The following is a 14,987-nucleotide window of genomic DNA, read 5'->3' on the forward strand; positions in this document are numbered from 1 at the left end:
TATTTCTACTCCTCTGGACAAGTGAAAAGTATGTACTTTGCACATGTTTAGTGGACTTGACCCGAGCTACAACTAAAAAAGAATGTTCCTTAGTTGGCAAGCTTCCATATCTTATAAAAGCAATGCATAATCAAAGAAAGAAACATCTGGAAATTAAGAGATAATTTTCAAATAGTGGGTTAAGTCTGGACTTCAACACTATTTCTTGTATGACATCAACTGACTTGCAGCTCCAACAAAGTACAAACTTTGAACATGTGAGTGAAAATACATTTCATTGGCTAATGTATGCTACTGTTCTGGTTTTAGTGTTTTCTTTTGTAGACAATTTGCATATTATGTACAGATCTACTGTTGAGTCTACTGACATTTTGGGATATGAAATGAAATGAATGAAATGAAATTTTGTACTTGTATAGCGCACTGCTGCCCCAGCAACGGGGCGTCCTGGCGCTTGTACTCATACCGCTGTGGAACCCTTCCTGGCTTTCCCTGTGAGATGTCCACTCCTGGGCACCCCGAGGTGAAGCCAGGCATCCCCAGCGCTGTTGGGGCCGTTGTGGAGATTAAGCAAGCTATTGCCCAGAGTTGCAGAGTGGGACCCATGATTAGAGTAGGCACCGAGGCGAGAATTATCAGGACCGAGGAAATTGAGCCCAAGACCCGCCGAGGTGGGAATTGAACCCTGGTCCCTGACCAGATCTCTGCATCAGGGTCTGCCGCTCTAACCATTGAGTCACACTTCTCCACTGATATGATCAGTATTATGGTAGAAGTCAATAGAGTTTTTCAACGTTTACATTTACTGTGACCTAGCTAATCCATGCATAGGGATTTTTGGGCTGTGTAGGTCACACTTTAGAATATTTCAAATCTACTACCTGTCTACCGGCTGATAAAGAAGCATAATTATTTGGACCTCTGAGAAATACAAAGGGGACACAAGTAGGGGGAAAAATTGGAACCGAGATGATGGACCCAGCATAATACTGTTTGGAGCTACAGAAATCATTAGATATCCCAAACAAGCAAGACAACTCAGCCACTTCGTATCTCAAAGGAAAAGTCCAGGCAACTTTATTATTATGCTACTTCTATGCTTCGCTAAACAACAACTGTGAAGCCATCTTTAACTTGCACCACCCCAAACCCTCCACACAATCGCCCATCAAGACATTTGAAAGGCAGTAACAAGCCCATGCAGTAAGGGTCCACTAAGATCCCATTCGAAAAACCTCAATTCCACATCTGACTCATGCTTGGTGCAGGGCCCGAAGACCCGCATCCACATTGTGATAAACCCCAGAGAAGCAACCAATACATATACTAACTCGACACAAGTTTGGATGCCAGGTCGTACGCCTCACTCCCAGGAACTTAATCTGCAGGGAAATCCATTAACTCATCCCAACCCACATTTACTCATTGAGTCAAAGCATGTCCAAAGGTATCCTTCAAGGAGCCCCTCCTCCATCCAGTGGGATAACTCACAGACACAGAGAAGTTCAGCAGCAAAGCTCTATGAGATCAAACAATTGGCAGATGTGTGCTATAACACAACTTGTATTTCAAGGAGTATCCTAGAGATAAACAGAAGGAACATAATGCAAATTAGTTTCATATGATGTTACCTCTAGCTCTTCTTTTCCTCTTTCTTCAAGCCTTTCCATTTTTGCCTTTTCCTTTTCCAAAGTCCACTGGATTTCTCTTGTTTTCTTTTGTTCATGTGCTAAACTATCATTTAAGGCATCAAGTGCAGACACTTTTTCAACCATCCCCGCCCTTAAATTAAAACAAAAAAAATTACATTCTATTTCAGAGAATAGCATTAACAATTTAATCATCCTTTTTAAACAAGTGTTTGGCAAGGAAACTGTGGGATGTATTTTTTTTTTTTTATGTTTTAATTCCAAAGTGACATATCATTCTAATCATAATGCACAAAATGAAAAAGACAAGGCATCCTCCATCAGCAGGTTCATTAACTAAACCCAGGTTAACAGCTCCTATTCTCTCATAAGGTCTTAAAGGTGCACATATAAATGACAACACCAGTGCTCATACTACCGCTGTAACCGCAGGGGATCTGAGATCCCTTGGCGGTTTTGCAGCGGTGTGAGGCCGCAATATGCTGGCGGTGCCGCTACGGCACTGCCAAGCATATTACGAGTTTCCTCACATCCACTCTATTCATTGCGTTGATGCCCGCCAAGAAAAGTGTAGCAGTGAGGAAACTAAGGGGGCCCTACAGGGCCAACTGTTGCTTCTGGGCCAGGGAATGCATGCAGAGGGGCACATGTTGTGCCCCCCTGAATGCATGCTCCCCAGTTCCTGCATGGCATGGACTGCACTGTCCATGCCGTGCAGGAACGTCCTTTGGCTCTCTCATTGCGGTGCCTTTCTAAGGCTCAGATATGAGCCTCAGAAAGGCACTGTCGTGGGACCACCAAAACTCCGCCCTCCAGACCAGGATTAACTCCTAAACTGGCAGGCGGTATGCTTACAGCTGTGGCGGGCTCACAGCGAGGCGCTGGCGTGGCGGTCCACTGCGAGACTGCCAAAGTTGTATTCAGGCCCTTAGTTACAAACAAATATACTGTTGGTTGCTCCAGCAGGAGCAATAGAAACAGGGTTGCACTGGTAAAGGAACAAACACAAGAATAATACAGATGTTTTGAAATAAAAGGTTAAAACCGTATACAGGAATAGAACAATGGACACACTTTGCCCCTCCAAGTTAGCAGCGCCTGTTGAGGGCTGCATTTTTCCGCTGCAATACCCACCTGAAATAATGACCGGTATTATTTACAGCCATTCCAAAGTTAAGCCGTTTTCAGTTGTGCCTAATGAAAAAACGCTGGAGATGGCCCATGTTAGAGGATTTTATAGCTTAACAATGCAGCTGTAGGCAGACTTCATGGAATCAAACAGAAGAAGAATTGGCAAAGCCAACAGGTCTCGCCTTTATAATATGAGTGCCGAGCTGTTGACTTTGCCAATGTTTGTCTGTAAAGCGATTGTGAAAAAAGGAAATGGAAGGAAAATGTTATTTACCATGTAAACATCTAGTTTTGCCATGTAGTGCCATAGATCCACATGCTATGCATGATCCTGCCATCAAGTGTTGGATTCAGGCATGTGCAACTTGTTTTTCCTCGAAGTCTTCGAGTCACGAGGTACAGGGACTCCACCTATTGCTGGTAATGTGTATGGGCGTCGGCTCCGTTGTTAGATTGTTTTTCCCACATGGTGGGTAAGGATGGAAATTAAGGGTAGAGAGAGCGAAGAAGATGACTATGGGAAGAAAGAAGAAGGAACATTATCTGCAACAGCCAAAGGCTTCCAGTGAGAAGGGTGGGCACATATGAATCTACAGCACCAGGTGCCATGAACAGATGCTTACAGGGTAAGTAACATTTTCCGTTCATGGTATGTGCAGCTGTAATCACACAATGTGCATAGACTTTAAAGCAGACCACCCCTATGCGGTGGCTAGCCAGAGGATGTTACAGACAACTGAACATTAGTACGAAGGACAGCTTGGCCAGTGTTAGCTTGTTGGTGAGCTAAGGAATCCACACAGTAATACTTGGTGAAAGTTTGTGGAGTAGACCAGGTAGCTGCATTGCAATGTCAGCTATTGGAATGTTACCCAAGAAGGCCATAGAGGCTCAGTTTTTTTGCAGGTCTGGGAGGGGTAGGTAAAAGGCGTTTAGCTTTGGCATAAAAGGTCTGGATACACTTAACCAACCAATGTGCTATTCGTGCTTTGGAGAGAACACAACCCTAGTGTGGTTTGACAAAGGAGACAAAGAGCTGGTGTGTCTTACGGAAGGGTTTTGTCCTGTAAATGTAATACATGAGGGCTCTTTTAACATCTAGTGTGTGGAGGGCCCTTTCTGGACGAGGGAAGAACATTGGGAGTTCAACAGTTTGAGGTGAAACGTAGAGAGATGACCTTAGGTAGAAATCTGGGATTTGTCCTAAAGACTAGTCTATCGGTATGATCTTGAAAGAAGGGTTCTTCTACTGTAAGCCTGAAACTCATTTACATGTCTAAAGAGTTGATTGCCACTAAGTAGACTATCTTCCAGGAAAGGAATTGTAGAGGGCATGAGTGAAGGGATTCAAAAAGAGGGCCCACAAGTCTGATGAGGACTGTTGAGATTCCAAGAGGGGGCAGGAGGCACACTGGGTGGGATGACTCTTAAGTCCTTCCATAAAAGCTTGAATGACTGGAACTCTGAACAGTGATATGTGTTCCATGTTCTGAAAGTAAGCAGCAACAACAGCTAAATGAAGTCTTATGGAGGTGTTAGGGAGTCCAATTGTCTCAAGTGAAGCAGGTAACAGACAATGTCTTAGACTGCTGCAGGGAGAGGGTTGATGAGCCTAGGAATACAGTAATGGACATATCTTTTTCATTTGGCTGAACAGCAGGCTCTCGTTGAAGGCATGCGGGCCTCCCTCAGGATGGTCATACACTATGGAGATAGATTGAGACAGCTAAATTCCAAGGCCTCTGGAGCTAAATTGCAAGATTTAGATGCTTGGGGTTTGAGTATCACAGCATGCAGTGGCTTAGCATGAGAAGGTAATTAGAGAGAAGCTGATGAACTAGGGCTATCTGGCCCAGGTGGGGCCACTGGGATGAGAGTGAGGGATTTTTGTCGAAACTTGCGAATGGAAGAAGTGGGAGAGGCCAAAAAGCGTAAGCAAATATCCCTGAGCAGGAAATACATATTGCATTGCCCAGGGACTACTGGTGGGTTACCTGAAGGGGGAGTCTGGGCATTTGAGTTTTGGCAGTGGCTCAGAGGTTTACGTCAGGGAAACATCACTGACGGAAGGATGAGAGTAGGACATGTATGTGGAGTTCCCACTCATTGACTTGTTGCTGCATTCTGCTGAGCAGGTCAGCAAAATCACTGTCCGCTCTCAGCAGGTACTCTGCCAGTAGAGAGACTCTGATGTATTGCCCACCGCCAAATGTTCTGGTCTAATGCAGACAACTGTGGAAAGTGAGTGCCACCCTGCTTCTGTAGGTAGAACATGGAAGTCATGTTGTGTGTGCTGAGGAGTATCTGGTACTGAATGTGACAAAGGAAAGCCTTGAGGGCTAGCTGGATGTCCAGCAGCACTCAAGAATTGATATAGAGCCCCTGTTGGTGGGGTGACCATATTTCTTGAATAGTCAAATCTTGTAAGTGTGCCCCCCTACCCCGTGAGGGAAGCATCCGTTGTGATGGTTACCTGAGGACAGGGTTGCGAAAGGGTTGGTCTTGCAACAAGTTATTGCTGTTTCACCACTGCAGAGAGCAAGGAGTGCGGCCCTATATCAACACCAGATTCTCCCAGTGACTATGATTGTGACCAATGTGCAGCTAGGCACTTCTACAATAGGCGCATGTAAAATCTGGCATGGGGAACTATGGCAATACAAGAGGCCGTCATGCCAAGGAGGCACATGAGCATCCTAATCGTTACTTGATGACCTGGCTGAAAAAGTGGGAGCAGCGATTGGAAAGTGTGGTAATGTCTGTGTTTTGCTAATTACATGTATTTTCTCTATTGTGCCCTTGGAGATCTCTGTGTAATGTTCTCTTGACCGTTGTTTGTTTCCACTACCTTCTCTGCTTCTACTGAGAGTTTTAAATGGAATGTATATAGTTGAAGGGATGTAGATTAGGGCAGTTGGCTGAGAGATTCTTCTCAGGATGTGACTGGAGTTTCTCATAAATGAATAAACAAATTTCTTGGACCTAATTACTTATCCTTTGGATCATTTGAGAAGGCGACTTCTACATAAAGCTTGCACCCTGCAGGGCTGGGGTAGTTTTTCCCGGTGACAGAGTAGAGAATCATCCCCAAGAAGAGCTAGATTTGAAGGGGCTGGAGTAGGGACTCTGTGGTATTGATGGTAAATCCAAGACCGTGTAGGAGGTCAATGGTGGCCTGTGTATGAGCCAAGCACTGCTGTTCGGTTGCGCTCTTAATCAGTCAGTCATGTAAGTAAGAGAAGACATAGAAGCCTCCTGAGTTGTGCAGCTACTATGGCAAACACTTTGTGAACACCCTGGGGCTGTGGTGACCCCAAAGCGCAGCACTTTGGATTGATATTGCGGTCCACGTACCACAAAGTGGAGGAACTGCTAATGTGAAGGGTGGATGTGAGAGTAGGCATCCATCAGGTCAAGGGTGGTCATGAAGTCGCCTTTCTGTGGTAGAGGGATGACATCTTGGAGTGTTACCATATAGAAGTGCTCTGACAGGATGTATTTGTTGAGGGGCTTGGAGGTCGGGTATGGGCCTGAGAGATCCATCATTCTTGGTAATGATAAAATGCAGGGAGTACACTCACAGCAGTGGTAATGAGGCACAAGCTCTAAGGTCCCTTTGCAAATAAGTGCCTCCATTTCCTCTTGAAGGAGGCCCGGATGCTCTGGAGAGGTGTTATGTGTTCAGGAGAATCACAAGTGCTGCACTGCTTTACAGGGGCGCCCCCTTTGTGGCTCTGCCCCTGAAGTTATTGCCCTTGTAACCCCTTCTGAAGTAGCCCCGGAGAGAGGTCTGCTGCATTTGCTGTCTTAGGAAGAGGTGAATGCCTCAGGTGAGGTAGTCTTGGAACCTCCTCAGTACTGAGACTGACAAAAGGACGGAGTGTTGAACATTGCAAGCACTCTCCCCCAGTCAACTGATCTGGGTTTAATCCATCATCATTCTTTAGCTCACTCCGCCACCCCAGTTCAGACATGGCCATATGCAAATCAGTCTGACCCTGTGCCTTATGGGAACAGTACAGCCCGAACTGCCAAGCCATGTCTTCCCTGGACCGGAAACAAGCATCCTGGGACCGGTTTAGGGTTCATAACCCTCATCAGCCAGGTTATCTTGAATCCAGTGGCAAAGTGAGCAAGGGACCCACGTCTGGGCATGAAGCTGGTGTCAAGCTCCAGTTAGATGGCTCTTACTAGAAATGCCTAGACTTTATTTGTGCATGCCCCCGATAACAATGCAAAAGACACACAATTGATGGACGGAATGCAGAACAAATAAAAACATTCACCCCCAGTCAAGAGATCTGGGCTAAATCCATCATTCTTTTGCTCACCATGCCACCCCAGTTTAGACCTGGCCATAGGCAAATCAGTCTTGAACCTGTGCCTCATGGGAACAGTCCAGCCTGAACTGCTAAGCCAGGTCCTCCATGGACCGGAAACAAGCATCCTAGGACCGGTTTCGGGGTTTCACCCCTCTTCAGCCAGGATAGCTTGATTCCAGTGGCACAGTGAGCCCAAGACCCACGTCTGGGCATACCCGGCGCACTTAGGGCGAGGAAGCAAAAGACAAACAATTGAGGAACAGAATACAGAACAAATCAAAATATTCACCCAAAGTCAAGAGGTCTGGGTTAAATCCATCATTCTTTTGCTCACCATGCCACCCCAGTTTAGACCTGGCCATATGCAAATCAGTCTTGACCCTGTGCCAGCCCGAACTGCCAAGCTAGGTCCTCCCTGGACCGGAAACAAGCATCTTAGGTCTGGTTTCGGGATTCACCCTTCATCAGCCAGGATAACTTGATTCCAGTGGCACAGTGAGCCCGTAACCCACGTCTGTGCCTCCAAAGCCTGCCTGCCTTCAACAAAGAACCAGGGACTCCCGTCGAGCAGTGGAAAAGCTTCCCTGCGTCCTGCAGGTACCCCAAAGAAGACCTGAGAGGACTCAGGAGCACTGAAATCTGACACGAAAAAGCACCACTGCACCCGTGCCGTCTAGCCCGAGCTGAAGTGGGCCAACGGTGCCCGCATGGTCCCCCAGCCATCTAGAGAGAAAGCCCACCTTGGACTTGCCCACTGTGGACTTTCCAACGCCGCCTGCAGCCTCTGTTTGCAGGTCCTCCTCTACCACGACAGTCGCCAGGGCTGAAAATCCGACATCTAAAGACACCTCTGCACCCGCTGACCATGGCCCATGGAGAAGAGGACCAAAGGTGTACCCATGTCCCCTAGCATCGTGAGAGCCGAGCCCACTTACTGGTTCACCTCAACTGGTTTCCCAGTGTAAGCCTGCAGCCTCTTTTCAATCAGACCGATCCCCATAGGATAACATTGGGCACCCGACGCTGAATTGCACCTCTGCTCCAGTCTGCCCCAGTGCCGCCTGGTGTGACCTCTTGGTGCTGCCTTGGACTGTGCCCTATACTCACCTTAAGTGCAGAAGATTAGTCCCATAAGTCGTTGAGTGAGTGTATGCACAGCATGTTTTCTCGCTAGGTTAACATCTAAATGAAGTGCTTCAATTACGTTTTAAGGTATCAACAACCTGGATACAACATCGATAGGTGGCTCCTTCCCGGGGGATTTACAATCAGGTGTTCTATTCAAAGACAGGTAGATTTCCACTTACGGGCCCTACTAAACACTCGGCCGATGTCTGGCATGCGGCCAACAGATCACTCGGGTGGAGTCGGGTACCCACACTAGCAACACCGCTGTGGGATTCCCAAATGCTGGGTGACTTATGGAAATCAAAGGGATTTGACAAATTGGAACTTATTGGGATCTCGCGTATCAGGGACCTTTGGGATAAGGGAGAGGTGAAGCCGTTTATCACACTTCAACAACAACATGAAGTGGCAAACTCAGAACATTTTCGCTACACACAGGCCCGTCATGCAGTTCAATCGCTTCTCCCGAGCGGTTCCTCCCCTCCTGAAGCCTCCCCGCTGGAAGATAGGATACTTGACGGTCATTTACCTGAAAAAAACATCTCTCTAATCTATAAAAAACTGATAAACAACATGGAAAACCCCATCCACGCACTGCAGGGAAAATGGGTGAGGGATGGCATTGAATTGGACGATGAGGAGTGGCAGGAGGCAGTGTCCTCCCTGAGAATAGTTGCGATCCCAGCACGCCTTAGATTGGTACAACTCAAAATCCTCCACAGAGCCTATGTCACGGGACCACGACTGCTACACATGGGCCTCTCCGGGGGGGAGGGGAGGGGGGGACTGTAGAAGTGGATGCACACAGTTAGGCACATTTATCCATATAATTTGGGAATGCGAGCACATCCAACTCTACTGGCGGAAGGTACATGATGTAATCAATAACATACTAACAGTCACTCTCTGCCCGGAGGCTCCTAGGTGCCTCCTAAACATCTGGGAGCCCACAGACCAAAATAATCATCTCACGCAATGGGTTACACTTGGGCTGATGGTAGCCAAAAGGAATATCGCACAGTTCTGGGGAGCGGTGCAACCTAAGATTGTAGACTGGGGAAAAGACCTCGACTGGTGCATGTACAGGGAAAAGACAGTTTACATAGCCCGAGGTTGCCCCCAAAAGTGGTCCAAAATCTGGAACCCCTGGAATTCGTACCGGGGGAATATATGTAACCCACCTCGTAGCATCGAGAACAATGAGGCACCTACTCCATAGCTTCCAATGGAAAGTAATATTGTATTTGTAATCACTGTCTGTCTCCACTGTATACGCACATGTCCAATCCTTTGTACTGCATGTTTAATGTCGATGATTGTTAATAAAAAGAATTATAAAAATGTTAAAAAAACTTTTCTACAAACCTACTATTTTCAAAACTACATACCGGATTGTAATGATCTTGGTGCCTAAAGGTATATAAAGATATAGGTTATTCTTAATTGGTGTGGATCTACTTACTGAGTCAGGTGCAGCATTTATTGACTATTGTGTGTATTTATGGATGTCTAACAATCCTCTGAGATAAGCCTAAGGCTGCTCGACCAAACTACCCCCTAAAAGAGCACCTTGGGATTGCTAGAGCAGGCCGTTGTTCACTAGTAAGGGAACCCCTGGACTCTTTACACCATATACCTCTTTTTGGTACACCATATAAAGAACCAGGTTCCTACAGGGCCAATGGGCCTTGCACTCAGGGAAGATCCATATAAGCTCTCCACTCAATCATGGAGACGTCCGTTACTATTGTCTGAGTTAGGATCTGTTTATGTAAAGGAACTCCATCGAAATTTTCGCATTAGTTAATAAACATTCCCAACTGCCTGAGTACTGGCACCACTGATGGTCCAGACACTGCTGGAGGGGCCTCAAGTGAAGGCAAGAGGTACTAGAAAAATGGTAGATGAAATGGATTCCTGGAGGGAAGAACTTCGACAAGCTTTTACTTGTGATGTCCTCAGAAGATATCAGCACAGTAGATGAATAGATAACATTTTCTTGTCCAAAGGATACATTTTTGCAGCCTGCATACTCAGCACTGTTCTTAAGTAGTGACTCAACTCAACTGGCTTCATGGTAGACTTTGCATGGTTGACTCACAGTCCAAGCTTGTTTAGAGTTGCCTAGAAATGAGACAAGAGTTCTTGTCTAACTATGGTTAGGTGAAAATTCTTTGTTTTCTCAGCAGTGCAGCTACTACTGTCATGCTTTTTTACAATATCCTTGGGGTGGGTATGTGGCCTAATGGATGGAAATTTTATTGGTAATAATACTTTCCATCAATAAACCTCAGGAACTTTCAATATGTCTATATTATCATAATATGAAAGTGTGCAACCTGAAGGTCTATTGTATACATCCAAATCTCTGTCTGAGTTGAGGGTAGATTTGGAGATGAGCCATTAAACAGAATTTTCCCTCTTTGTTGGTGATTTTGAAATTTGGAATGGGTCTAAATTATTTTTTCAGTCCCTTTTTTGAACCAGGAATAAATTCCCTTCCTTTGTGGGAGGACTGGGACGGCTCCAGGTTTTTTTTTATCCATAAACATGAGGACCTTTTACTGAAACTTCTCCAATTGGATTGGGAAGACAACTTTGGAGGAATGGCAAGAGGAGATAATATGAACCTCAGAGAAAAGCCATGATGCACATCATGGCACCCATCAGTCTTTTGTGATGTTTTGCCACTCTTGCCGATGTCTCATAATACTTACACCACTTATGAAGTGGCGTAAGGAGGTTCTCCTGCTGTCTCTGATGGTTACTGACCACCTCTGTCTCCTGAAGATTGTTTATTGGGGGCAAATCTTTCAGCTTTGGTCGTTGATGTTAAGACCAGTAAGGAGTTTTAAAAGTACAAATGATCACAAGGTCCAGGGGCGTTGTGAACCTCCTCACTCCAGAAGCTTAAGTGGGAGGAAGGGAGGGTGCTACTTGGCTCCCAGAGCAAGTGCTACTTGGCTCCCAGAGCACTGGGCAATTAATAGATTAGAGCTTGTCAGTTTGACTAGCAGCACCACATTGTGCAGTGGCTGAGCTTTTTGGGAGGTTGTAGTTCACAGGCTATTCCTCTTCTAGACGGTGTGCCTTTTTGAGGGCAACAACCACCAGAGGATTCATAAGGACAGCATCATTTTTTGAGAGATAATGAGACATAGTTCAAACCAGTCACACCGATGTGTGTATGAGGAGAGCACAGCCGCATCTGACTTTTTCTTCCTTCTCTCCTCTAATGATGTGCCTCTGCATCTTTTTCGCATGTGGTATGGCTGGCATGTAGGCTCCAAACCTGCATTTTTTGTACATTCCTAAGCATTAAAAGCAAGACTATGTAGCACAATGAAGAAAGCACTGGGACCCGTTTGCAAATGTTAAAATACATTTTACAAACATGTCAAACCTAACATTTATTTATCTAAATTATAGCTTTCTTTTGGCAACTGCATTCATTTTTTAGTCTATATTTGTATTCACATTAAACAAATGAGGGGTGCAATCTGCCCACATTAATGATTGTTTTAGTTCAAACTAGTAGCAACCTGGCCAATATAATTTCGGGGGAGGGGTGGGGAGAGAAATATATTTATTTCTTTTATTTTAGGAGTTTTATATAGCGCTAGCTGGACCCGAGGATATCAGAGCGCTTCACAACAAGGAACTTATATGCAAACAAGCAGTGCAGAGATTATAGTAGAACATAGAGATTCGCGACGGGTAGAGCTCGAACAAAGGAGTGATTGAGCGGAAGGAAACATGAAGGGTGCAGGTCACACAGAACGAGTAGCCGATAAGTTTTCTTGTTCAGGGTGGAGGGAGGGGATAGGATTTCAAGAACGGGTCCGGAGGTGGAGGATACCAGTGTCACAGGTCACAGAGTTAAAGTCAGATGGAGTGCCGGCTAAGGTACTTCCGTGGATCCTATTGGTTCGCTAGTGAGCGGTCGAGGAAGAGGACTTTGAGCAGGCTTTTGAATTTTGCAAAAGAGGGGATCGTTATGATGTTGGGGGGGGGGGGAGATGGAGTTCCAGATTTTGGGTGCGTTACCAGCAAACAACCGGGCCGCGGTTTTTTGATTGCGTGTTTTCAGCGGGATGAGTAGCAGAGTACTGGAGCTCTCGAGGTTCCTAGACTGGCCGGCCTTTTTGAGTTTGGCGGACAGGTATTCCGGTTTGTCTGTGTGAAGGGCTTTGTGCGTAAGGCAGGCTGTTCTGAAGCTGGCCCGCATTTCAATTGGGAGCCCTTTTAGTTCTCTGAGTGCGGGCGAGATGTGGTCAAATTTCTTAGTTCCGGTGACCATTCTGGCGGCTGCATTGAAGGTTGTTTTGAGGGGGGTGAGGTGGGCTTTTGCTGTACCAGTCTGGGCTGCAATCCCGTAGCCGAATCTGGACAGCACCAGTGCTTGGGTGGCTTGTTGAAGGTCATTGGGCGGGAGGAAGGGTTTTATTTTGTGCAGTAGCTTCAAATTAAGGAAGGCGCTTTTAGCGGATCTTGTAATGTGTTTGTTCATGTCCAGTTTCGGGTCTAGGGTGATACCTAGAGATTTTACCGATTCTGCCAGGGTGCGGTTACCATTGAGAGCATCAATAGCTTTGAGCCATTGTGCAATTTGGGGGTTGTCTTCTTTGTTGGAGATGAGGAGTATTTCCGTTTTCTCTTGATTGAGTTTTAGATGATTACTTGAGAGCCAATATTGTACCTCTCTGAGCATGACGTTGAGTCTCTGGATGTCATCAATGGAGGTGGTTTCCAGATATAACTGTGTGTCGTCAGCATATAGGTGGAAAGGGATGTTGTATTTTCTGAGTAGAGTGGTAAGGGGTTCAATGTAGATGTTGAAAAGCTGAGGGGAGAGCACTGACCCTTGTGGAACACCCCTGTAAACGGGGTGAAGGTCGGACTCAAAGTTTCTGATTTTTATTCTTTGTGAACGGTTGTGGAGGAAGGAAGAGAACCAGTGTAGGACCGTCTCTTCAAGACCTGACCTTTCTTGTAAAACCTTGATGAGAAGTGTGTGGTCGACCGTGTTGAATGCAGCAGATAGATCCAGGAGAATGAGAAGGCAACACTGGTCCGAGTCAAGTGACTTGTGTAAATCGTCTACGACATTAAGGATCGCGGTTTTAGTGCTACAGCCTTTTCTGAAGCCCGATTGGTGGGTATCTAGAAGGTTGATATTGTCCATGTGTTGGGTCAGTTGTGGAAGTACACATCTTCCCAGGATTTCGGGCAGAAGAGGTAGGTTTGAGACAGGTCTGGAGTTATTCAGATCCTCAGTGTCTAGGCCGGGCTTTTTCAGCAGTGGCGTGACTTGACCGACTTTGAGGCAGCCTGGTGCGACTCCTGATCTCAGGGAGCTGTTTATGATCTTGCACCATAGCGGGGCTAGGAAGAGCTTCAAGTCCTTGCACAGTTGAGGGGGTAGCTGATCAAGGGCGTGGGATGAGGGCTTAGCGCTGGAGATTAGGTTGACTATCTCTGCTTCCTGAATGGGAATGAAGGAGGACCATTGTTTTGGGGGGTTCTTGGAGGCGCTGTCCTTAGTTTCAAGTGTCGGGATCTTGGTGAAGGGGAAGTGATTGGTGCCTAGTGAGAGATCGATCTTGGCGATTTTGTCATTTAAAAAGATGGCGAAGGGGGCGGAGTCAAGATGGCGATGTGAGCGGACGTCCTGCTCGAGAGCTCCCGCTACGGATCTCTGCAGCACCGGCCTGTAGGCCGTCAACAGCGTCGACGACGACCCCTAGGGCAGCCTGCTGAGCCCCGGAACCAGGGGGGGTCATTGCGGTGGTGAGAGCGACAGCCGAAGCCTCCAGCCAACGAGACGGGGAGGCGATCGGCGAGGTGCGGCGATCAGGCCTAGTCGGAGCGGCCCGAGACCAGTGCAGTGTTGTCGGCCTGCCGAGTGGGGGACGGATACTGGAGACCCGGAGGCTGAGACGGCGGTGAGTGGCGACCCTCGGGGGCTGCGGCCAAGACGGAGCTGCCGAGAGCGGAGGGTGGAGCCCCGAGCGGAGCGGCGGCCGGGCCGGGCGCAACAGAGGGTGTAGCGATCTGCGCTGAGGTTGGCCCGACGGGGCCTAGGGGCCAGCAGCGAGACCTGAGGATCGGCCCAGAGCCTGGAGCGCCGGGGTGCGCAGCTGCGGCGAGGGCCAAGGTGAAGAGCGGAGGCGGCTCCCAGAGGGGAGCGACGACACGGAGCTGCCCGTTGTGCTGGCGGAGCAGCGCTGGACGCGAGGGGTGCGTTCCTAATCCCCCCCCCCCCCGGGCCTGGGCCGCCATGGGGAGAACGGCCGGTGTATAGTCTGGCTGCATGGTGGCTGGGCGGACGGTGGGGACGCGCGTCGGGGCCTGGAGCTGAGCGAGCTGCAGTGAGCGGCCAGTGGTGGTGAGCAAGCAGGTGAGGGGCAGTGTCGGAGTCAGAGGAGCCCTGCCGTCTCTGGGGCCAGGTCGGCAGTTGAGAGGGCCGGCGGGGTGCGTTTCCCTCCCCGCCCGCTGCCGTGGGACTGTGCGTGCCGGTGGAAAGCTTCTGCGGTTTGGGGCCCGGGCACTGGCAACGAGATTAGGCGGCAAGCAGACTGCCGGAAGCGGAACACGGTGATCGCGGTTTGGCCCGGCTGCGGGGAGGGGGTGTTTTCTGGTGGGCCGGAGGACAGAGGTGGTGACAACGGTTGGCGTGCTCACCGTCAGTAGGGCATGGACAACGGCCTGCCAGGCTAGAGGAGCGACACAACCCTGATCGGCCGAACTGACACAG

At 47.9% G+C, this 14,987-nt stretch overlaps 1 protein-coding gene across 5 annotated transcripts in view; it reads right to left on the reverse strand.

Annotated features, from left to right (window-relative positions):
* AKAP9 (A-kinase anchoring protein 9) overlaps positions 1-14,987 on the reverse strand; it is a 1,384,828-nt gene that overhangs the window by 133,776 nt on the left and 1,236,065 nt on the right. For all 5 annotated transcript variants that reach the window (XM_085631105.1, XM_085631108.1, XM_085631107.1 and 2 more), the window contains one exon: positions 1,632-1,782. In XM_085631105.1, coding sequence (XP_085487231.1) covers positions 1,632-1,782 — 151 coding nt within the window. The remainder of the gene's footprint in view (positions 1-1,631; positions 1,783-14,987) is intronic.

This window comes from Triturus cristatus, chromosome 10, assembly GCF_964204655.1.
Source record: "Triturus cristatus chromosome 10, aTriCri1.1, whole genome shotgun sequence".
Lineage (NCBI taxonomy): Eukaryota > Metazoa > Chordata > Amphibia > Caudata > Salamandridae > Triturus > Triturus cristatus.